This window comes from Budorcas taxicolor, chromosome 18 (assembly GCF_023091745.1).
Source record: "Budorcas taxicolor isolate Tak-1 chromosome 18, Takin1.1, whole genome shotgun sequence".
Classification (NCBI taxonomy): domain Eukaryota; kingdom Metazoa; phylum Chordata; class Mammalia; order Artiodactyla; family Bovidae; genus Budorcas; species Budorcas taxicolor.
This window is the reverse complement of record NC_068927.1, coordinates 5,174,590-5,198,321: the sequence shown is the minus strand read 5'-3', so window position 1 is coordinate 5,198,321 and position 23,732 is coordinate 5,174,590. Positions and strand designations below refer to the sequence as shown.

The window sequence follows — 23,732 nt, the reverse complement described above, 5'->3', positions numbered from 1 at the left end:
TGGCTACAACCACCTCATTACCTCCAGGATGTGGTCACTACACTTACTAGTTTTCTGCCTTGATTTCGGATTCTGATGGATTTCACCACTTGGTTGGATGCTAGAACTGAGGCTCTGGCTGCCTCCCAGCACTGCCTCCCTGCCTACTCCCCACCCCGCCACACACATATTTGAATGGGGTAATCTAAACCGTCTGATCATCATGAAGGATACTGGGAGTGTTCATTCCAAATTCATTTCAACTCTACTTGCCCCCATCCCATCAACCCTTCTTCATATGAAATCTCCAGGACTATTACGTTTTAATGATTACATCTTGGTTAAACTAGACTATTACATTTTGATTAAACTAGCAGTTCTATTCAGGTTCATTGCTCTGTGTCACTGCTGAGACCGTCAGCTCGGAATGGCCTCTATACAAAGAGCCATTAGCTGACCTCTTTGGGCTTGAGTGTCCTCCTTGTCCTCCCGGCCCTCTGTGTAAGACTCTTGCGCAGTAATTAACACATTGAAATTCTGTGTTCACACGTCTATTGTCCCCATCTAAATGCTCAGCCCCACAGTGTCACGGAAAAGGCTCCACCTTTTTGGCTGTGACAGGAAAACAAAAGGAAAGGTATGGGTGCAGAGATGCTGACAAAAGAAGAACTAGCAATTTGTGACCACTCGAACAGATTAGTGAAGGCAGCCGAGAAATCAGAGTGTCTTTTAGGGTTTCTGACTACAGGTTATCAGAAAAGGTAACTAATCTCATCTGAAGAGGAGGGGACAGAAGATAAGACATGATCTCTGGCTTTTAGGTTAGAATCTGACATATCAGGTCTTGTGTAGTGTGAATAATATTTTAAAAGAAATATTTAAAGCAGAAATTTTTATATGTTGCAAATGCCAAACAAAACAAGAAATGGCAAGTTATTTGGAGTCTGGGTAAAGCAATCTGAAAACAGCATGCTGGAAGATTACATATAACCATTAGCAGAGTGAAGAATTATGTATCATCTGCCTATCTATCTACCTATTTCTCATAAATTTCCTGGCTTCTTTTTGTTTAGTAAATGTTGAAAATTTTAAGAGATAAAAACCAGTTATTTCATAGCCTGAGAATGTGGATTTCAGTTAACATGGAGGAAGCTGAAGTGACAGACTGAAATCAAGAATTCCCTGTTTCCTTTGTAAAATAACTCATAATATGCACATTTGAAGGAACAGGTCCTGTTTTATTTTAAGTGCAGCATAATGAATAAAATATATTACTGTGGTTGAGTAAAAATAAATATAAATAATCATTTTTATTATAATTGATTCAATACCTGAAGTTCTTTGCAAGGTAGAGCATTAATAAGGGCAGGGCACATTCTTATCTAATAGAATTTTGAATATATGTTTGCTGGTTTTAAGCAAAGTTTAAATTAAATAACAGTGTTACAAATGCTAAAATGTAAATCATTAATTTAAATAGCTGTTAAATACCAGTTGCTGATTCTGTTGTACTCGAAATTCTGATGTTCAAACACTAGAATTAAAAAAAAAAAATTTCTTCTATCTTTCATAAATTCTCTGAGTTCACTTATAAATTAGAAAAGGTTATTTCTTTACAACTTTGTTGAGTAAAAACCATCTGGGTTTTCTTCATAGCTAGATATGTCCAGGGGCATATTTTTTAAATGTACCAGTTGCCACTGGAGAACAACTATAAGCCTCCAATGTTTCCTACCACAGATTTTTAAATCTCACAAGACTGTGTGGCCCTGCAAAACACACTGGAGAATTAAAACTCTCTAGGGGGATAATTACCTCGGCTCTTCTCACTGCTTGTAGTATCAAAGATGGTCAATAATTTAATAGTATCCATCTATGGTTTCCAAAGTATAGCAAAGAAGTGCATTTTAAATTATGAGGCATTTTCAAAAATGGTACAGTTAATACCATTTCTCTCTTCTCTCTCTCTTCCATTTTGAGAGCAGAGTCTATACACTGATATATACCTGTTTGCTAGCACATAGTTTTACACCAATGGCACTTAGTAAATGTTTGTTCAATTAAGTTCAAGACCACATTGTAAAATTTTAATCAACTTTTGCTTTTCTATTTTGCCTAGGTCCTCTTTTTACAGGTCAAGTGATAGATACTTCAACCCAGACTGTATCTGTCCCGAAATCTTTAAATAACCCAACTACAGGCATTCAACATTTTAATATTGAATCTCTACTTTCTAAGCCATCTGGGTGTGGTGGGGTTGGATATCTGAGTGGAAGATAGGGAAACAGTTAGCAGTGATGGGGAAGAATAGTACAAGAAACCTTTAATTCAGGATATATTTCTGTTACTGCCAAAAATAAGAGATGTCATTAAAATGTAACAACATGTGATGCCAGACAGTACTCTGTATGAGCCTTATTTCAGAAGGGTTTTACTTAATATATCCCCATGGCACAGATCTTTATAAAATATCACATTGTACATAACACACAGTATCTCAAAAAATTTACATACGATCCTTTGTAAAGACGGTGCAGAAGAGAATGAAAAAAAAAATATATATATATATATAAATCAATCAAGATTCCTTATTTGCAAAGAAAGCAGCTACATACCAAAAGTATATTATAGTTTTTGGAAAATAAACACAGTTATAATAAAGCAAAAACAAGAATCACTAACTGGAACTGACCACTCCTTGCTCTCATGTGCTGATACATTTACATCCAATCAAGCTCTATGTCCTGTCAGTCTTATATGTTTTCAGGAACAAGTCTGTCTCCACTGTCACTGTCTCAGCTGTTTCATAGCTCTTATTCTTACAGGAACTAATTCACCCGCTAACTATCTGATTCTGTGTTCCCAGGATAGACTCCATTTCCCTTCTCTCATCATTCCTCTCTTCATATTGCCAAGAGTTTAACTTTACAAAATACAGATCTAATCAACGTCACCCACAAGTGTACATATAACACTTCTAACAATAATGGGATCCCCTAGAGAATACTGAAGTCTCTGCTTTATGTAAAAGACTCGTGACTATATGCTTTGTGACTATTTATTTCATTAGTTTTATCTGCTGTCGGTCCTCACTTTCAGCCAGTCCTTCTGGACTGCTTGTGATGCATCCCAATGCTCCATGCTTTGTGAGGCTCCTTCTAACTGAAATGTGCTTCCCCCGCCAGGCTCTTCTATTTGTTCAAGAAATAGCTTTCTCTGATGCTCTGCCTATAACCATCCCAAATGCCTTGTATTCCTCTCTCTCATCATGCCTATCACACACTACTGCTACAGAACTAGCAAGTGGCAATATTGAGCGTCAGCCCATCATGGGCTGGTTAAGAGTCAGCCAAAACAGCAACCGAGCACACTGCTTGCAACAGAACCATCCATGTGAGTACCCTGAACAGTATTGTACATTTTCCTGTAAGATAGTCAAAACCTTAGGCATAAAATGTGGTTTCAAAAGCTTTATGAATCCAGGAGTCAAAACTTCCATTCTCAATTGTCAGCAAGAAGTTACTGATTCTGACCATTATAACATTTCAAAACCACTGATGCTGAAGACATGGGTAATGATAGGTAGCACACTGTAGAGGCACACTAAATATTCATTGAGTAAATATGTGAATAAGGCAAGCAGAGTAAGGCAAACCCCCAAGAAGCCTCAACAATTATAAGAGTAAGGAATGCTTTAATAGACTGAATGAAAAATCACCCACCCCAGTGAAAAGCAATTGTTTGTATGCAACCAAGCACATCCAGGCAATGTAAATGTTATTTCACTAAGAATTTTCATAATATTCTTAGCTAGTATTTCTTTCTTAGGTATAATTCTCTAAATCATCAGTGCCAACCTAAAAACAGCCAGAGTCCCAAAGAGTACAATTATGGAGTTCACTTAATATGGAACATTTTCACCCAGTGTAATTTACAGAGATAAATTTCCAAACTCACAGTCAGTAAAAAAATATAATAACTCATCTTTTATTAACTCCAGTAATATTACTGGTCATATATTGATTTTTAATGGAAATAAGAGGAAACACACTAAGTTACCAAACAAATCATAATGGCATTACATCAGAAATCTAGATTGAAGTGAAGTATGTGTCATAGACTGCCTTTCATCTGAATTACTTTAAGGTATGTGTTTCTGTCTTCCACAAAAGGTTTTGGGTCCCTGAGTGGCAGGCATTTATGATTATACCTCACTTGCATGACTAGAACAAAATCTCAGGTGTAATTTAAATGCTAAGGAGATGAATGGATAATTTCTTTGCCTATTCTACTTGCCCTCCAAACTACAGTAACTCCAGGGTAACAAGATGTTTGTTTTACTGGGCATCACACAGGAAGCTCCCCTGAAATGGCAACTGGCAGACAGATAGGGACTTGATCTGTTTACATCTCTTACTTTTAGAAGAATGTGAGACATAAGAAATTGTTGCTGAACATAAAGAACAAAAACTGATCACAACTTTCAGTTCCAACCACTCTGCTAAAAATGCTACATTCAGTTCCAGGCATCATAAAAGTTGTATCTTTTAATTAAAAAAACAACAACACAGCACATTCAAGAAGATGCAATAGATTTCACTTCTTGGATTATCCCATTTGCTTGTGGTATTTCACTTGATATTTGCCTGGCAGATGAAATGTGTGATTGAATATATTTATTTTCAACAGTATCCAAATAGTTCCAAGCATATAGCCGTAACACTATGAAGATACATTTTGTGAAAGGTTGCCTTAAGTGCAGAGTCACATAAGTCCACCCAAAAAGCAGAATGTACAAATTAAGAAGAAACTCATTTTAGAACCAGTTAATTAATGCCCTGCTTCTGCTGCTGCTAAGTCGCTTCAGTTGTGTCTGACTCTGTGCGACCCCATAGATGGCAGCCCACCAGGCTCCCCCGTCCCTGGGATTCTCCAGGCAAGAACACTGGAGTGGGTTGCCATTTCCTTCTCCAATGCACAAAGGTGAAAAGAGAAAGTGAAGTTGCTCAGTTGTGTCTGACTCTTAGTGACCCTGTGGACTGCAGCCTACCAGGCTCCTCTGCCCATGGGATTCTCCAGGCAAGAGTACTGGAGTGGGGTGCCATTGCCTTCTCCGAATTAATGCCCTAGGAAATCATTTTCCCTTAATATTTTTTACTTGTGCAGTTGGGAAGATGGAGAACTGAAAAGCATTCAAGATGATTATATCTAGAACTAGAGAGCTCATCAATATTGATATTGTTACATCAGCAATAATATTAAAATGACGATCTCATTGCTTTGTTCAACAGAGTAAACATTTTAAGGTGTAGTGTATTGCTTGAGCAAAGTAAGATGAACCTTTTAAAGAGAGCTGGGCTAGATAAATAGGGGTCAACACCCAAAGAGTGAGACACAAAGTGTCCTAAATGTCTCTGATATTTTTCTTTTTCAGAAAGAGACTGGGATCAATGAACACCATTCAAACACATATCAGCTTTTTCACAAAATCATATCCAGTCTGGGAAACAGAGTTCTCATTCAAAATCATAAATCTGAAGCTTTTCTTGTTCACTGTGGTCTTCATTTTTAAATATAGGTTGCTTTTGCTGATTAAGGAGGGAACGAAAGTATGGAGGAATCCTAATGTCTCTTGATATGTTGAAATTTTCTCAAAGAGATGGAAAAAGATAGATTTTTTTTTAAAAGGAAGACAAAACTCAAAGATGCCAGAGGAAAATCAAAATCAGTAGCGAGCGAGGCGTGAGACGGCAGTTAAGAGGTTCTTCCCATAAACAGAGACTTGTGTCTTCTGGAGGAGATACCAGGCTCACAGTGACATCTGAAGACCTACACTCGCAGCAGCCCGCCGGAGGCCAGGGGCACCGGGCTCCCGAGAGGGACACACGGAGCAGTGATTGGTGATGCCGCAGAAGGCTGAAGAGACGACACGGCTGTGTGTGTAACTGACAAGACCAATTGATGAGCGAGCAGGTTTCCCGGAGGGTGACAGATGTGCTTCTGCGATCTGTCAAGTGTGGCATCTCTACCCACCACCTCTGATTCATGTCTGAACAAATGATACTGCTGGAAGAGACACAGAACCATTTTTAAGTGTTATAAATTCTTGAGCAGGGAAGAGAAGGGTGTAAGACAGCTACTGCTTTAAATTTTGCCTTCCAAAATAAATTTAGAGTTTTGCTGAAGTAGGACAAAGACGTTGAGCACTTCGTGACATTGACCTAGGTAAATGCATTAAGATACTTAGAGAACCACAGGCATCTTAAAGACAGCCATATACCACTAGAAGTGGACACTGGTAAAGTAAGAAAATTTAAAAATCAATGAACAACCAATTGGTTCTTAATGTTTAAATAACAGCACATCCACTTGATAAGTTATGAAGAACCATTTAAAAAGACAAAGAATATTTTGCCACAAGAGAAATGCACTGGAGAGGATAGGAAAACATGCAAAGGAGAAAACACTGGTGTGAACAGATGCTACGTTAAGATTGACTGCAACAATGTATGGCAAACATCTGTCCCAGTTTTTGAAATGAGGAGGGCATCCTACAAACTCTAAATTAGACAAATTTTAAATTGAATTTAAAGAAGTTATTAGGATGATGATTGTTCATTTGTTTCACTTATGTTTTGTTTGTCTGTTTTTTGGCTTGACATAGAAGACATCCCAGGGGAAAAAAAAGAAAGAATTTGTGTGCTCTAGGTTTTACAGATTAGAAGCAGAAAAGTGCCTGAGGAAACGCACTGCAAAATCAGCTTTGAGGAAGGGGACATGAGAAACACAGGGAGCAAATCACAACACAACTGGAGCTCAGTAATATAAAGGAGAAAAGAATTTGGAGGGGATAAAATGATATTTCTGATAACTGCTGTGTGAGGGTAGGTGATAAATGGAGAGGTGATTTTAATAAAGGGCAGTAAATTACCATCTTATCTATGTCTAAGATCTGCTGGAAGGAGTATTTAGAACAGAATCATGCACTCGGGAAGGGAATGACTTGCTTCAAAGATCCAAGACTGTTGTTATATTATGGGAAGGCTTCTTTGTTTTATCACTATGATGTAATCCTGTACCGGTTATCAGCAAGCTTCAGGTAGAGGCAGTGAGAGCGCACAGGCTCGGATGGAAGGAAGGAGAGAACGGTCAGTGGAGGCAGCTTCTGTGACAACCAGCCGTGGGAGCCAAGGACTGAGTGCACTGCATGTGGTTCCAGCAGCACCACTGAGGAGGGCTCAATTGGAAGACAACTTAAAAAAAAACCCAACACTATAGGATGACTTCACTCGCTTGATGGGTTTCAACAGGTCAGAGCAATATATCTCTCGGATACCAGGAGAAGATACACTTTCTGCAGGCAGTTGAAATAAAAGTGAAAGTGAAGTCACTCAGTCGTGTCTGACTCTTTGCCACCCCATGGACTGTAGCCCACCAGACTCCTCCGTCCACGGGATTTTCCAGGCAAGAGTACTGGAGTGGGTTGCCATTTAAGCACTTATTATGGACTGAATTATGTCCCTCCCCTAAAAATCCATACCCTGAAGCCTGTGCCCCCCATGTGACTGTATTTGGAGGCAGGGTCTTTCAGGAGGTACTGCAGGTTAAATGAGATCATAAGGGTGGGATCCTAATGGGATACGACTGGTGGTCTTATAAGAAGAGGAGACACACACCAGAGCTCGCTCTCGCTCACTCTCTCTCGCTCTTTCTCTGACCGATCACAGAAGGAAGGCTGTGTGAGGATATAGCGAAAAGGTGGCCACCAGAAGCCACGAAACGAGCTGTCACGAGGCATCAACCCAGCTGGCACCTTGATCTTTCATTTCCAGCCGCTAGAGCTTTGAAAATATAAATTTCTGCTGTTTGAGCCACCTAGTCTGCAGTGTTTTGTTATGACAACCCTAGCAGACTAATGCAGCTCCCTAAGGGAGCACACCCCTGAACATGGGGAAGGAGCCGAGTTTTGCCAGCAGAGTCTGAGGCTGGAAAACGTTACTAAAGCTGCGGAAAGATCTTTTGGACAAGACACCAGTGCTTACAGGACAAAGAACAAGAACTGCGTGACTGAAGAGCGGCGGCACGTCGACCTGCAGCACTTTACCCAGCAGACGGGGACCGACGCCACCGTTTTGCTCACGGAGCCCACTGAAGCGGAGGCCCCGCGTGCAGACATAGAAACAGAGGCGCCGTTCCAGTCTGGGTCTCTGAAGTGGCCTGGTTCCTCTCAGCAGCTCCCCAGGAATCTGTGTGTATTCTGCAGAATCCTGTCTTGTCTGGTTTTAACCTTGCATACATATCTAACATTACCTACCTTCAGGGGAGAGACCCAGGAAAGGTACCGCGGACTCTGAAAATTCCTTCGTTGATCTTGTGCCAACGATGAAGAATGAGGATCTAATTCACAGGCCACCGTATCTTTTTTCTGTCCTAGGTTGAATACTACTTGGAGCCATATCCTGTTCACTGATTCTAAAGGACAAAGAAACTGTGCTTTCACACATCCACAGTGCTGACATTTTTGTCCAGCAGTAGTACCGCAATATCTTCATTTTTATTTGTAGCATTTTGAGAGCATTAGGAAAGTATTATACTGTGTGTATGTGTAAATAAAACTGTGACTGAAGAGTGAAGAGGAAACAAAATTGCAGATCGCCTCGATCCGGTCGATCTGCCATCTGCAGAAAGGAGCTGGTATTCCTTTCTGATTTGCACTGTTCAAGCCCCTTAGAACTTGTTCCTGGAACTACTGACTCAAAGAAGGAATTTAGACAGAATGGGTAGGTCCTTGGGTATCAGAGAGCAAGGGTAGGGGGTTGTTGATGTAAAGGAGAAAACTTACATTTATATTTTCACTGGATAATGTTTGATACTTTAGTCCAACTAGTAAGGAAGAGCTTGTTGATAAAATGCAAGTGACAGAATCCTTGGAAGACACAAGCATATTACCTTATGGTTTATCATACCAGGGAGGGAACCCTGAGAACAGACAAGTGTGAGTTCTAATACTCAAGAGAGGTGATTTCAAAGGCTCATGGAGAAGATGAGTGTATTCCATTTCAAAGAGCAATGGATCTGGCATCATTAAAGTTGGGTTCAAGCCCCAGCTCCATCCTTTCTTACTCAATGACTTTGGAAATACCTCCTAAATTTCAATTTCTTAGTTTGTCTAATAGTGATAATATTTGCCTCCCAGGCCTGTGAGGTACACTCCACCATCGTGGAGTCCGCAGGGCCCAATGCAAAAGGAATATTTGTCAATATTAATGATAATTTATGTCAACATGTGTGGAAAGCTATGAATTACAAATGAAAGTCCCAAATGTATACCACGAGGGGGAGTAAACATGAGAGTAATCTTTAAAAAGTGACGATGTTTTACAAGAAAATGTATTTTTTTAATATGTGGAATTAAAAGAGGAAAACACAAGTTCAGAACCCGTTCATGCTTGTCAAAATTACTAAAGGCAATGAAAAACGCTTTGCATATATTTATAGGCAAAAGAAAAGCAAAGAAACTACAGGTATGTCTTTATTAATAAGAGTTAATGATGAAAAGAGAAAATTGATTTTATTTTTCTTTTACCTTCCATAAAGGAGAAAAATCTTTGAATGAGAAAACACAAAATAAAGGAATTGAAGTGCAGGATAAACAAAGGAGTTGAACATTTCTTCCCAAAATGTGGCAAGAACTTTGCAATACGACTTCCCAAATTGAAGGTGATGACCTGGGAGTTGCTACAGAGATGAAGGGGCAACATGATGGCCTCGAAAGGGGAAGATGCTAATACAATTTTATATTTATGATGTATTTTTTGTTCACCTGTCCACTGAGCGTTCTCAATCAAAATTGATCTGACAGTGGCCTATCAGATGACATTTGCTATAAATACAAAAGGAAGCAGAGACAAAGATGTATTTTCTTAAAAAAAATCAGATTTGATACTCTATGATGAGGAATAGGTAAATGAACACTCAAGGTTCTACTGAATTTCTATTAGGAGGATGGAGAGAGGCGAGGTGATTTGATCATGTAAGACTTCACAGAGGAAGGAGGTGAGGCTAGGTTTCAGTGGGAGTTTTCCAGGAGGATTTAAAGGAAGTGATTGAAGGCAACCAGGCAAAGGGAACAGCAGCTGGAAAGACCAAGGGACAGAGGCTAGAGCAGCGGTCCCCAGCCTTTTTGGCACCAGGGACTAGTTTCACGGAAGGCAGTTTTTCCACAGACTGGGGTTGGGGTATGTGGTTTCGGGATGATTCAAGCACATTGACTGTGCGCTTAATTTCTATTACTACATCAGCTCCACCTCAGAGCATCAGGCATTAGATCCCAGAGGCTGGATCCCTCTAGGCTGGAGGACCCTTGGGCCGGGGGGTCAAGACTGGGAGGGAGAGAAAGCAGTCAAGACCGACAAAAGGGATAAGCAGATTCAGAGGAGGAAGTTATTTGTTTGCTACCCTAGTAAGTTGGAATTTCAACTGAAAACACCTAACAATGAAATACAGCTATGAGACAAGACTTGGTTTCTTTTTTGATAAAAGCCTTAAAACACTGATTAAAAACATCAATGCATTTTTATGGGAGACATACCTAAAAATAGGATATATGTGTAAGTATTTAAAAATACTGCATGAGTCACAGGAAGTAGTGAGGGAGGAAGGGGCCGGCTGCCTTGCCAGTCTTGTCGGCCAGATCAGCCCTGGCAATCGTTAACGATGGCAGATGCCACAGCCGGAGCCCCTCACACCCAGCAAAGTGAGCAAGGGAGGCTCGATTCTGCTAACTCAGAACAAGCGGGCCCTGCTGGCATCTTCTCTAGAGACGGTCTCAGTGATTAATGATACTGCATATACTCTTTTCATGCTGATCTATTTAATGTTGCAATTTATATATACATACACACACACCATGGGGTCGTTAAGAGTCGGACATGACTGAGTGACTTCACTTTCACTTTTCATTTTCATTCATTGGAGAAGGAAATGGCAACCCACTCCAGGGTCCTTGCCGGGAGAATCCCAGGGACGGGGGAGCCTGGTGGGCTGCCGTCTCTGGGATTGCACAGAGTCGGACACGACTGAAGCGACGCAGCAGCAGCAGCAGCACACACACATATATGTATATATAAAGCAAGGGAGAGAGAGACAGAAAGAGAAGGAAAGGTTTCTAAGACATGAACATGATCGTTTACAAGGCCACACCAGCAGATATCTCAGTTTTATGCACCAAGCATAGCAAATTATTGCGATCGTAACTTTATTCTTAGTACCCAAAATTTTACATCATATTTTTGGTAGCTTCCTTTTTCCATTTCTCTAGTGGATATTTGACTATGAACCATTTTATTTGATCACATTCCACTTTGTGATTTGATCCTATAGGTTGCTATGAAGTTAAGAAAACAGAAGTTATCGAAAGTGTTTGCTCTTTGCTTTCTTCAATCTATCTTAGGGCTTTCTCCAAACTTTCTCTCTTTTTGTGTGTTTTAGGAAGGACTACACAGTAGCGCTCTTGGTAAAGAACAGGCCTGCCAATGAAGGAAACAAAAGATGTGGGTTTGACCTCTGGGTCAGGAAAAGCCCCTGGAGGAGGACATGGAAACCCACTCTAGTATTCTAGCTTAGAGAATCCCATGGATAGAGGAATGTGGAGGGCTACCGTCCAAAGGGTTGCAAAGAGTTGAACACGACTGAAGCGACTTAGCACACATACATCTTATGATACTTAAGAAGCTGTATTATGACATTTTAGAGGCGCATGATGTTTTCTTAAGAGGATTATAATACAGGCTCCATGTTTAAAGTACAACAGTTCAAACATCATACACAGAATGAAACAAAAGAGCCTAATTGAGCAGCTTTATAACCTTGACGAAAATTCCCTCAACACCACTTTAGATAGAATTGCTTTTATTTTAGCAATGCTCTTTTAATTAAGTCCTAAACATCTAAAACATGGCAAATGTAAATATGTATTATAAATCCTTAATTATGAGGATCACTAAGCATTCATGCAGCTTTCTGCCTTGGAGATAGATTCTTTTTGTTTAAAGTCAGCCAAAATTGAGAGATAAAAGTGAATGATGTGAAAAACGCAAAGTTTGTTTAGAATGCCCTGTCCCTTTACCACGTTGTCTTTAAGAGTTATATTATGTTTCAATTTACCTAGTGATTTTTAAGTCAAAATCTCTCCTGCCATTTTCTGCCTTCGTTGCCATATTCATAAAGACTAGCACCCTGAGACTGACTGGAAGTTAAGTATTGGCGATCCTAAGGTCTTCATGGCATTTCCTAGAAAATAAAGCACTTTGGGGTCACAGAAGATCCCTCTGCTTGGGATAAGTTTAAATCGGATGCAAAAAGACCTCCTGCTATTTTTTTAATCCCACATACTGTTTTTAAACTATACGGGAGACTATTCTGTGTGGCAGCAATAAAATAAAAATCTTATTATATATCCCAACAATACTTAATTGAATATGTGCCACCTAGGGGAATATTTTCCATTTCTCTGTCAACATGGCCTGTTTCCCAATCCCCACCCACAATGTCTTCCAACATCAGTGCACACGCACGTGCACACACATACACACACAGTTTCATCTCAGCAATTCATTTCTCTCACAGACCATTTTGCATTTAGTTCCTTCCTTCTGTGTATCTACTGACGAACAAATCTTAAAAGACAAACACATATCACTACCTTTCAAAACCAAACACTAGTCTTCAAGATCGAAATACATAATCAGGGTTTCTCCAGTGGCTCAGTGGTAAAGAATCCACTCGCCAATGCAGGGGACACAGATATGATCCCTGGTCCGGGAAGAACCCACACGCCAGGGAGCAACTAAGCCTGTGCACCACAGCTACTGAGGCTGTGCTCTAGAGCCCACCCTCCGCAACGAGAGACGCCACCGCAGTGAGGAGCCTGCACACCACAGCTAGGCAGTGGCTGCAACTAGGGAAGAATCCCAGGTAGCAACCAAGACCCACCACAGCCAAAAGAATAAATAAATAGATAAAATTATTTTTAAAATTAAAAATACATATTCGATCTTTTAGAACAAAGCTATTAGTCACTCCAGAAATAAGTTGAACTTTCCCAAATTTTCTCAAAAGTCTCTCCTTGGGTTCTGAAACACAAAGGTAACTGGTTCACATTAACAGGAAGATGTGGGGCTCTTAGCTGTGGGCTGCTCATTGTCACCCAACCTACTAATCCCAAGGCCTGCAACCAATTCCTAGGAGAGTTTATCCATGCCCTTCAATGGACATTCAAAAAATATCTCTCTATACGTTATAACTTCAGAGTTAAGTCTGAAGTAAATGAAATTACAGGTTGTAGTTTGTCTTAAAACTATACAGTAAATGTAATTTAGGAAAGCAGTTGAATTTATATATTCACATGCTGTTTCTAAACTAATATCAACCTGTGGCCTCATTTGTAAGTACCATAATTGCCAGTGAGGGAGAAAAAATATTGGTTACAGAAACAAATACGTCTTTTACAATTTAGAAGCATATAACATCTTAATCTAGAGCACTGCCAAGTAATAAGAGGTACTTAATAAAAAAAAAGTAATTAGAGCTGTAGGCCAACTGATACATATTACACCCTTTTTTCCTTTGTGATTTAAAAATCTTAGAGGTAAATTTCTTCACTGCTCTATTAAATACTTATGGCATAAAAAATTTTATAGTTACTAATTTTAAACTACTTAAAATGTCAAATGTTTTCAGGCTTCACTCACTTTTCCAATTATTACATTGGAATGACTCATTAACTGTAACATAAACAGGCTCATTTTTACCTCCTGTTATGCTATTTCTCCGATTTTATGACCAGAATACACTTTTCCGTGAACCATGACAAAAATGCACTGGGAGGAAAAAAAATGAAGCACATACTCTTCCTCTTCCAAATGCCAACATAACTCAGAAGAACTGAAGTAATGACAATTTGTAATGCATTTTGCATGTGAATTATTTACCATTAAGTAATAATTGTAGTTTCTGGTACCATGTATGTGAATGCCCAAAAAGACATTCTAGCAAAAACTTTATCCTTTCAAAGTCAACTGGCAAGCAAAAATATCTCTACTTGTGCAGTAGTATATCTGATAATGGTTTTTACCAACACAGAGTGATCAGCATCGTGGAAGGTATAAATTCTCAGATAGTAAACAGAGAATGATAGTTCTAGAAGTCAAACAAATAAACACATGGATACGTAATACATGCCTAATTGAAGCACACAACCAGACAACAACAGCCTTAGAACTCATTGAAGAAATCTAAATTTGAAATCTCAGACACCGGTTTCCCTCCAAAAGATAATCCAATATCAATGACATCTTGGTTATTTAGAAATACATTTATTGTATCTTAGCCTTATGGGTAAACTACCTATTATTTCTCAAGAAATTTTGAACTTTCAAAAAAAAAAAAACTCAAAGACTTCAAATTATGATATTAATATTGTGGATGATTTATTCATTTAAGTATATACAGTTAATTGAGGCTTTTTGATGAGTTTAAGGACTTTTCATCCTTCTAAAGCTCCATTTTGTTTGCATTTTATTTGGGGGCATTTATTTCTCTTTCTGAGATCCTTCTTTTTAAAGGGGCCAAAATCAAACTGACCTTAGCATTTGATGCTACTATTCAAGACATGCTTTTAAAGATCTGTTTGTTAAAGAGTATTTCTGAAAGTTCCCAACTGAAATACCCATTAAAACAATGATCCAAATATTCTATGAGGATTCACTCTTCCGTCACCAAGAACACAGCTCAGTTCACCTCATGATTATGGTTAATCCATGAAACCTCCCCTATTTTAAGCACATATTCAATGACAGTTTCATCCTTATCATACTAGTTAATTTGAAAAACTGCAATAATTCTAGAAAAATATGAAATGTTACTGAGGCCAAGATTTCTGAATTAATAAAAATGAAAAAATAATTAAGCTAAAAGCAAGAATGGAAACACCAGGCTGCTGAACAAATCCAAATCTGCATTCTTTAATATTAATATTTCACCAGAAACATTCACTACCAATCTGAATACACATATCTGAGATTTAAGTAACAATGTTGGATAAATTATTATTATTTTCCATACTGTTTTCAGGAGCGAGGTCATTATGGAAACTTAAAAGTCACAGTGGAGGGAAGGAGAAGATTTTTTTAGAGGACAGAGAAGGACTTCTTAAGTAACCTGACTAATCAGTCATATGATTCATAAGTTGACAACATTAAGGCCCTAATATGACTTATCTAAGGTAAAAGGGATTCAGATTCTAAATGTAGTATCAAATTGTGAAAAAGAGATGTTTGCAAAGCAAGACTGATATTCTATTGTAAAAAAGTTCAGAATCCTGTAAACGACTGTCATTATCCATTTTTATCTATTTACCATGAAGAGTCATGAATCCACTCATCACTCTTGTCAATGTCCAGAGTAAGTCCCATTAAGGAAGTTTTATGAGACTGTCCTAGGCTGACATGATCTGGAAATTGGTCTTTTGATAAGACAGAAATCTTCAGTAGCCCTGGACCATTATAAACAGTTTTATGAAAAATAAATTAACATATAGCCATTTATTTTGGGGAAAACGCTACAATGGAATTTCAAGGAAAATAATTTTTAAAATACAATACTCTATTATTTTTTAACTCAAACTTCTAAGAAACACCATAGTAAACAGTATAAAGTAAATAAAATGAGGCCACTCATCAGTATTTGGAAAGGAAAATTAAATACAATTCCAAATAGATAAGGCATTCTTATAAAAATTAATTATCTTGGCATGAGTAGGTGAAAGGCACCTGCTTAATTATTATAAATTCTCAGTGGGCAGTGCTTAAATGAAACTGTACTTTTCAATTTATTATAGAAAGTTTGCCAATTTCAGAATTTTTAGGAAGCTACTGTAAAAGTCATAAGGACAAGAACACTTCCCCTAAGATGATTTACTTCATACAATCAGTGATTTCAAATGCAAGTTCCTGATAATTATTGAGTGGAATATTTCAAACTCATGAAAGTATCAAATAACAATAGAATTTTCATTCAAAATATCTAAGATGTAATTACTTATACACTTTATTGAGCTTCTTATACTAATGGGATTACTTGAGATTGAAAGTGACTCTTTAGCAGCCAAAACTGCTGAAACTTTGCAAATAGTTATAAATAATTCATACCCGTGGAAATAACAAGATTTCTGAAGGATAAAGTATTTAAAAAGACATATGTCAAGAAGATGCTAATGAAGGCCTTTTCTGTTATGTGTGTGCTGAGTTGCTCAGTTGTGCCAACTCTGTAACTCATGGATTATAGCCCACCAGGTTCCTCTGTCCATGGGGTTCTCCAGGCAAGAATACTGGAGTGCCATGCCCTCCTCCAGGAGATCTTCCCAACCCAGGGATCAAACCTAGGTCTCCCGCACTGCAGGCGCATTCTTTACTGTCTGAGCCACCAAGGAAGCCCTTTTCTGTTATAGATTCTGGCAACTGTATCATTACAGTCCACACTTTAATTCTTCAGGAATGTATTTGTATGCTAAATAATTAAGACTAAGTTTTAATTTTATCATAGCAGTATGTAATTTATCCACTATCCAGGTCATATCATTATACTGTATTTTGTATTCTTTAAATCAAAGGTCAATGAACTTTTTCTATAAAGAGCTAGAGAACAGATAATATTATGCAGATTCTTATATGACAAGAGGGAAGTCAATTTTAAAATGATTTTATTGATAAAATTTAAAATATAAGAATAATTAAGCATAAAGTTTTGCCATACAGGTCTACTAATGAGAAGAATGAACAACTAAAATTTGAATTTAATATGATTTTCTTATGCCACAAATAATCCTTCAGTTATTTTTTTTCTAATATTTAAAAATGTAAAAACCCACTCTTAATTCACAGAATATGACACAAAACAGGCAGTGGGCAAGACTTGGCCCATGGGCTGTATTTTACCAACCTCTGAACTAAATATTACATTATCTTACAAGGGATATTTTACAATCCTATTGTTTTCAAGGTAAATTAATTCAATCTTGATACAGACATTGGCTTCCATAAAGAATTGTTTATATACGATATAGATTCTGAAATTGATTTTAGAAGACATGAAAATGCTTTGTAAACACTTAGGGTAAGCACTAGGTATCATATGGAAGTCATGTGTTCGATCGCCTATTGGCTATGAGCTGTATTATCTCCACAGCTGGAGGCTGCTCTACTCAGAAATGATTTGAGATGCATACAGTCAGGGAGGGGGAATGCACCAAATTGATGAAAACAAATATAGTACTGCTGTTAGAAAAGTGAGTCAAAGTTCAGGCTCACCTTTATATCCTGAGGCCAGCTATTTATGTATTACATCATATAATTCTATTTTATCAGTACTTTACTCTTTTTGTATTCTGGTTATTTTTTGCTATGGAAAAGAATTTGGGTGGAGGAAAAGAAAGAAGTTTCTAGAAAAAAGTACCAGACTGAATTTCAGAATTTGAGAATCTGACCAGTGGCAATTAGGTGATATCCCAGAGCCCCCAAGAGTGATCATCTACTTAAGTCATTATCTTCATCTCCTGTTAATTCTAATATACTCTTTAGTGCTTCTTTCAGGTAGATATCAGATACAGCCTTTATTCCAAACAGCAAAAAGAAAGAACACAGCAAGAACTTAACCTCTAATTATGTCATTCAGAAGCTGCTTGGTAAGCATTAAAACTCTCAGTGTGTCTGAAGCCAGAGCTTCCATCACATAATGTGCAGGGGTAAAAAGCGAAACTCCTAACTTGCCTCAAGACTAACACCTGTTTTTCCACCACATCAAACCCCCCTTAACAAGGTCTTAGTGCTCAGAACAAAACTGGGTTCATGAGAGCAATTTAAAAATAGATGACTCCCTTCTCAGTGCACATGTCTCACTTAGTAGCAAGCGAGGAAACCAGTAACAGCCTGTGCAACTTATCAAAGTGCAAGCCCTTCTGGAAGAGTCTGTCTCTAAACTTTCATGGAAGGAGCCCTTCAATACAATCACAAACACCTTGACCAGAACAAGGAGGACAGACCTGGGGCTGGTTCAACACTTCTGAAACATCAAGTACGGTGCCAGTAGGCAAAGAAGGTGGTCGGTTCAACATATTTCATCTTTAGTTAGAAGAGTAGTAAGCCACCAAAGATGTTGAAGCACGTGGGCCCAGTGGTTTCTGCTTCTTTATATAAACATATGTTCACACACACAAATACATACACATGGACATGAATATCTGTGTGAGTGTTCGCACAGAATCCTTCTACTGTAAAGTCACCCTGTTGATTAATCGCATCAACTAACATTCAAATTAAAGTTGCCTCATCCCTGAGCTGTCCCTGGTGTAGGGATGCTGTCCTGTGCAAATGTTCACGCTGGCAGCCTTAGGCAGTCCTGGGCCAATGCAATGGACAGCCGACTTGCCTACTGGCGAATCAGCTGTTCCATGTCTTTGTATTCACCTGAGAGACTGACCTTTAATTTTCTTTATTTCCATTCAGTTCTCCCCGACTTCAATATGGGTGTTCAAGATTGATTCATGTTTTAATATAAAAGTCTTATCCAAAAGAATTATTGGAGTTATAATACTTTAAAAATACTCATGCTGGCATGCTGGTTGATGGTCACTTGTCCATACAGTGAATTTCAACCTTTCTGGCAAACATACAGACTTGTTCCTCCAAAAAAGATACAACGTATGAAGCACCATGACTTGGTAACATGTAGACCTTGCTTCCTTCACACACCAAAATATCAAATGTTAAAGAGTGAAATGAAATTGGGAAATGAATTTTTCTTTTACATCTTTTGCAACAAATTATATTATCAATGTGATAGTAACAACAAATTGCTAACTGCACCTTTAATTATCTGAAGTCATTTTACCTGTATTTATGACACTTCAAGAACAGTCAACTCTGAAAATATATTGGTAACCAAGAATTCCAACTTTAATATTTAAATGTCCCTAAGAATTTAAGAACCTATAGGTTCTTTAAGTTTATCCAATGTGTAAAAGAGCATTAAACGACTTCCTGAAAAATAAGCCCAACCAGAGGTAAGCACCCACAAACATTCTACTCTTCTCAGATCTTCTAGGCAGCTCATCTTTCCTTTGAAGAATATACATTACGAAGAAAGCTACTGGATGTCATTCTGCCTTTTACTGGACTTCAAGAAAGCAAACAAATGTAAACAAGTAGCCCAATCAGTTACATTAATTGATGATAAACTCAAACAGGCAGTGTATTGGAAAGACAAGACTGCCTCTAGGCCAGACTTTCAGCTCTGCTTTTCTTAAGGGAAGGACGCTTCAAATGACGTGCTTTCCATTGTAAGAGTGACCTCTAGTGCTTCCTTTTTTACTGAACTTCAGTAGTTGGACGATGTATTATGCCTTTTCTACAAAACTTTCTCTGTGTGTGTGCAAGTGGGTCTGTGTTATTACTGTTTATTGCAAATGCTACTTTTACAGCATCCCAAGATTTTGACTCAGTGAAAACATGCACATTTTTTTGACTCACGGCATTCTTACACCCACAAATGAAAACGGAGACTGAGACACAGCACAGCGCCCGAGTGAAGCCCTCTCCCTTCAGAGTGGTAGATGCACTGCACCATTAAATGAGTTAATAGTGACTGGAACCATGAAAGCACAGTGGCCATTCCGTGATAACAAGCATCTGACTTTTGCCAGTAAGGTCATTTCCAATGTTCTTCCCACATCAGAGTGCTTCAGTGCACTCAAGGGATGTGCCCAAGCGAATGTCTGGTTACTGGCTTATTTGTGTCCCCAAACCTAAAGCTGGTTGAACAATAGTGACACAAACTCTTGAACAGGCCTTACCAGCAGATAAGCTTTTCCTCTGAAGTACAAGAAAGAAAAAGTCATATTTGCTGAGCTTGTTGATCATTCATCAAGAAGGGGGAAATTCTCCCATTTAGAGATTTTAGGCCAAATATCACTTTTAAACTTTTCTTCTAATAAAAACTGGATGGAGAGATCTCTGCCAAATTATTTTGGATGATACTTACATTAGAAATGAGGTCTTAAATAAATCCTCCCTCATACCATTAACTCAGAATCAGAATATTCAATCACAAATTTATGAAGCTACAAATTCAAGGATAGTACTTCTGAAAAATCACCTGAGTGTATTTTCTTTAAGTGACATTCAGGGCCTCAGGTGCTCTCTCAGCAATGCTGGAGTCTCATTCTGGTGGCACTGAGGACGCAACTCCGAGTATCAAGGTTCACCTCCCCGATTCTGCCCCTGGATTCTGCAGCACCTTTCAGTTATTATCCTGGCATCATTTTAAAGGCGCAGCCAGCTACTGGTCTGCCAAAGCGCAAACTTCAGAAATCTAAGCTAATGCAGCATCATGCAAAGTCTGCTAGTTGTTTTCCTGCTACACATAATTCCAATTAAATTCAGTAAACCTAAAAAAGGGCAGAAATGAAGAAAGGAACATTCACTGGCTATTCCTTGGTTCAGATGCTAATTTAATGCTTTACTAGAACTTGAGCTTTCTCAATGAATACACAAATACCAGAGGATAAGATTCTGTTCACAGACAAAAAAAAAAAACAACCAACAATGAGAAATGATACTTGGCATATTCTGACCAGACCCAGAGGAATGACATGTGTAAACCCAGTCATATTCCCAAGATTTTTTAAATGATGCTTCCTTTATAGCAATATGTTTTGCAGCAGTCCGAGTTGCAAATAATAATCATTAAAAAAAAAAAACAGAATTAAAGTTTTGCAGAGAGGCCCCCTGCAAGTTTTAAATCATGTATGTATACTTACAGGAATTCCCAGCTAAAACCCTGTTCCAATTTGGAGCAGACAGCAGAAGTAGCGTCTTGAGGACCGCTCCGGTGACAGACCCCATGTTCACGTTTACTGGGCACCCCCAAAAGATCCTGAGTGGCTCTCCGACCGCTCCAGTGCTGTTCTCAGTCCCCCGCCCAGCTCTGTCTGGGTCTTCAGCACCTCTGGGTCGCTCAGTCTCCCTCCTTCTCTCTCCCTCTGAACAGCACCCCTCTCTCTCACTCACACACACACACACACACACACACACACACACGCACACCACAGCCCTGACTGCTCACTGAAAAGCGCCCAGCATCTTTTCTAACAAGCATCCACACTGCCGAGGCCACGCCCACCCCTCGCAGCCGTGGTCCCAGAAATTGGCAGCCGCGTCCCTCCTCCGAATTCGCAGCGGCGCCCGGAGCTCCACTGTGCGCTGCGCCGCTGATGAAAGCTGGACCTGGAGGCGCGGCCTGCTGCTCCCGGGCCTCCTCGGGGCTCCCTCCCCGTCTCTTCTATACTTCAATAATCCTTAACCCTTTTCTCCCCTCCGGAGATGTCAGTGGGGGGCGGGGCGAGGCGGTGGAGCCTCCTGATTTTCCGGAGGTCTCGCCTTCAGCAAAGCCAGTCAACGTACTGAGCTAATTCCTGATTATCCGGGAGTGCATCCAGGTAAAATTGCGCTTTGTTTCAAAACAAAAGCATAAAATGAGACAGAAGTAACTAAGCAGCATTGCTAAATTGTAGCTAAAACTGTCCTTGGGGAAAATACTTGCTGTTGTTTTTCCTCTGTTTATATAAAATTCTCCTCTTCAGCTATGGTGCCAGCATTTTTATTATGGAATTGCCTCACAAGGAAACAGACATTCCTGTTTGGCACATATTTAAAATCATCTAGTAATAGTCTACAGGAAATTAACATTTCTTATTTTAGTGCATCAGGAGTACAAATCCACAAACTGAATGCTTTGGCTAGATCTATTTTGATGAATGCATCAGGCTGTGAGTACACACTGGCATGCTACAATCAAATTCTTTAATAACAATTCTCAAAAGGCCCCAAAATAAAAATGACGAGATACTGAAGACAAGGAACCCCCCACAAACACACACACACAACACACTTATACCAAACCTCCTAAACAATATAAAGATGTTTTCAAATGGTCTAGAAGACAGAGGAGTAAAGTTGAGTTCAGAAGATCACCAACTACAGAAAAATTATTCTTCTAATGGCTGATCCACAGATACTACTGGTTCTTGAACAGAATATTAAAATATTTAAATAATGAAGTTAATACCACATAATAAGTGTATTGCATGGGTCATAGAAGGATAAATAATCTCTTTAAAATAAATGTCAAGATATTTAACTTAAAATGTGCTACAGAATGGGAATCCTGAGGTTCTCAAGCACTTCTTGGTGATAACAAATAAGAAGAAACAGAAGCATTCAGCAACAGCAACCTTGCTATGAAATGAAAGAAATAAGAGGGAAATGGGAGCAGTCGTCTCCAGTATAACCATAAGAGATAGCTCTTACCTGCAAACAAAGCAGAACAGGTATTTTTAATGTTTCTATTTTGCACATGAGAAAACAAGAACAAGAATTGAAATGATTTGAGGAGATCATAGAGTTAGCAAGAGAAGCACCGAGAACTGGATTCTGTTTTTCTGACCCCCATTTTACTGCTCTCATTTGAGGACTTGCTGCCCCTCACAGAAGAGTATAACTCCCTCCTGAACTCTGCCAGTGCCAGGGAAAACCTGAGGTCTGTTAAAAACAAAAAAAAAGACAGCAGTGGAAAAGAAAGGTCGTTGCTTAAGTGTTTACTCTGTATTTCTAGACCAATATCCCTCGTTTTGTTATTTTCAAACATAGCTTGTTAAGCCAAAGCAGATATAAATGGATGATTTCTGTTAAGTAATTATCAAAGGGATTAAATATTGTTGAACATTATATGCCACTTATTATCTAATTAAATTATTATAGAAATCTTTGAGCGAAATATCATTGTACCCACTTAACAGACAAACAGACTGAGCCTCAGTGAAGTTCAGCAGTCTGTCCAAAGTGTCACAGAGAGTAGGCTTGGCATTCTGGTCCACAAAGCTCTAAAACTATTTCCTTCAGTGACTCCACACAAGAGAATGGGTCTCAGACTCTCCAGAAGAGAAAAGTTGTCTTTCTACTAAAACTTTATAATTGTTCCCATAAAATAAATTAGAGGATACATTTTAAAAGGATCACTACACATATCAAACATTAAAAATAACTGGACATTTCCTGGCAATAATAACTTCTTTAGGACAAAGTGTAAATTTTCATAGCAGCCATTAAAGATGGATTTTTCCATATCAACGGGCTATGGTAATAGAATGACTTGGAGGCTGGCACTGAATAAAACACTCAGACATTTTAAGCCACTGCACCGCCAGACCCTGCCTGATGGCCTCAGAGGGGAGAGCGCCGCACTGACCACATGACACAATGGAGAGTTTAGACATTATAACCAAGAAGCCCAGATATGAATTTGGCTTTCACTGTGGTTCTGATCACTCTTCGACTTCCTTTTTTTTAAAAGATAAGAGAATAATGGCTCAGAGTCATCCTGATATAATTTGTGACAACCCCCCACTGAGTGCCTAGCACGTGGTGGGTCCGTAATCACTCACTGGCCTTAGCTATCTGCACGCTGACTGTTCAGAGTAGTGGTTTGAGCAGGCAGTGTTGGAGTCTGGTAGCCCAGCTTCAAGCCTGCCCTTGAGCAAGCTGCGTACCGTTCCTCATACTCAGTCTCCTCATCTGTAAACCAAGGATAAGAAGAGTATCAACTTCATGGCTGAGACAATGCTTCTGAAGTAAAAGCCCCTG

General features: G+C 38.9%; 1 protein-coding gene across 1 annotated transcript in view; it reads right to left on the bottom strand.

Moving 5' to 3' along the window:
* CNTNAP4 (contactin associated protein family member 4) overlaps nt 1-20,936 on the bottom strand; it is a 273,276-nt gene extending 252,340 nt beyond the window's left edge. The window contains 1 exon segment of the mRNA XM_052655607.1: nt 20,852-20,936. Within this exon segment, the coding sequence (XP_052511567.1) occupies nt 20,852-20,936 (85 nt within the window).
* Between the last annotated feature and the right edge of the window lie 2,796 nt (nt 20,937-23,732).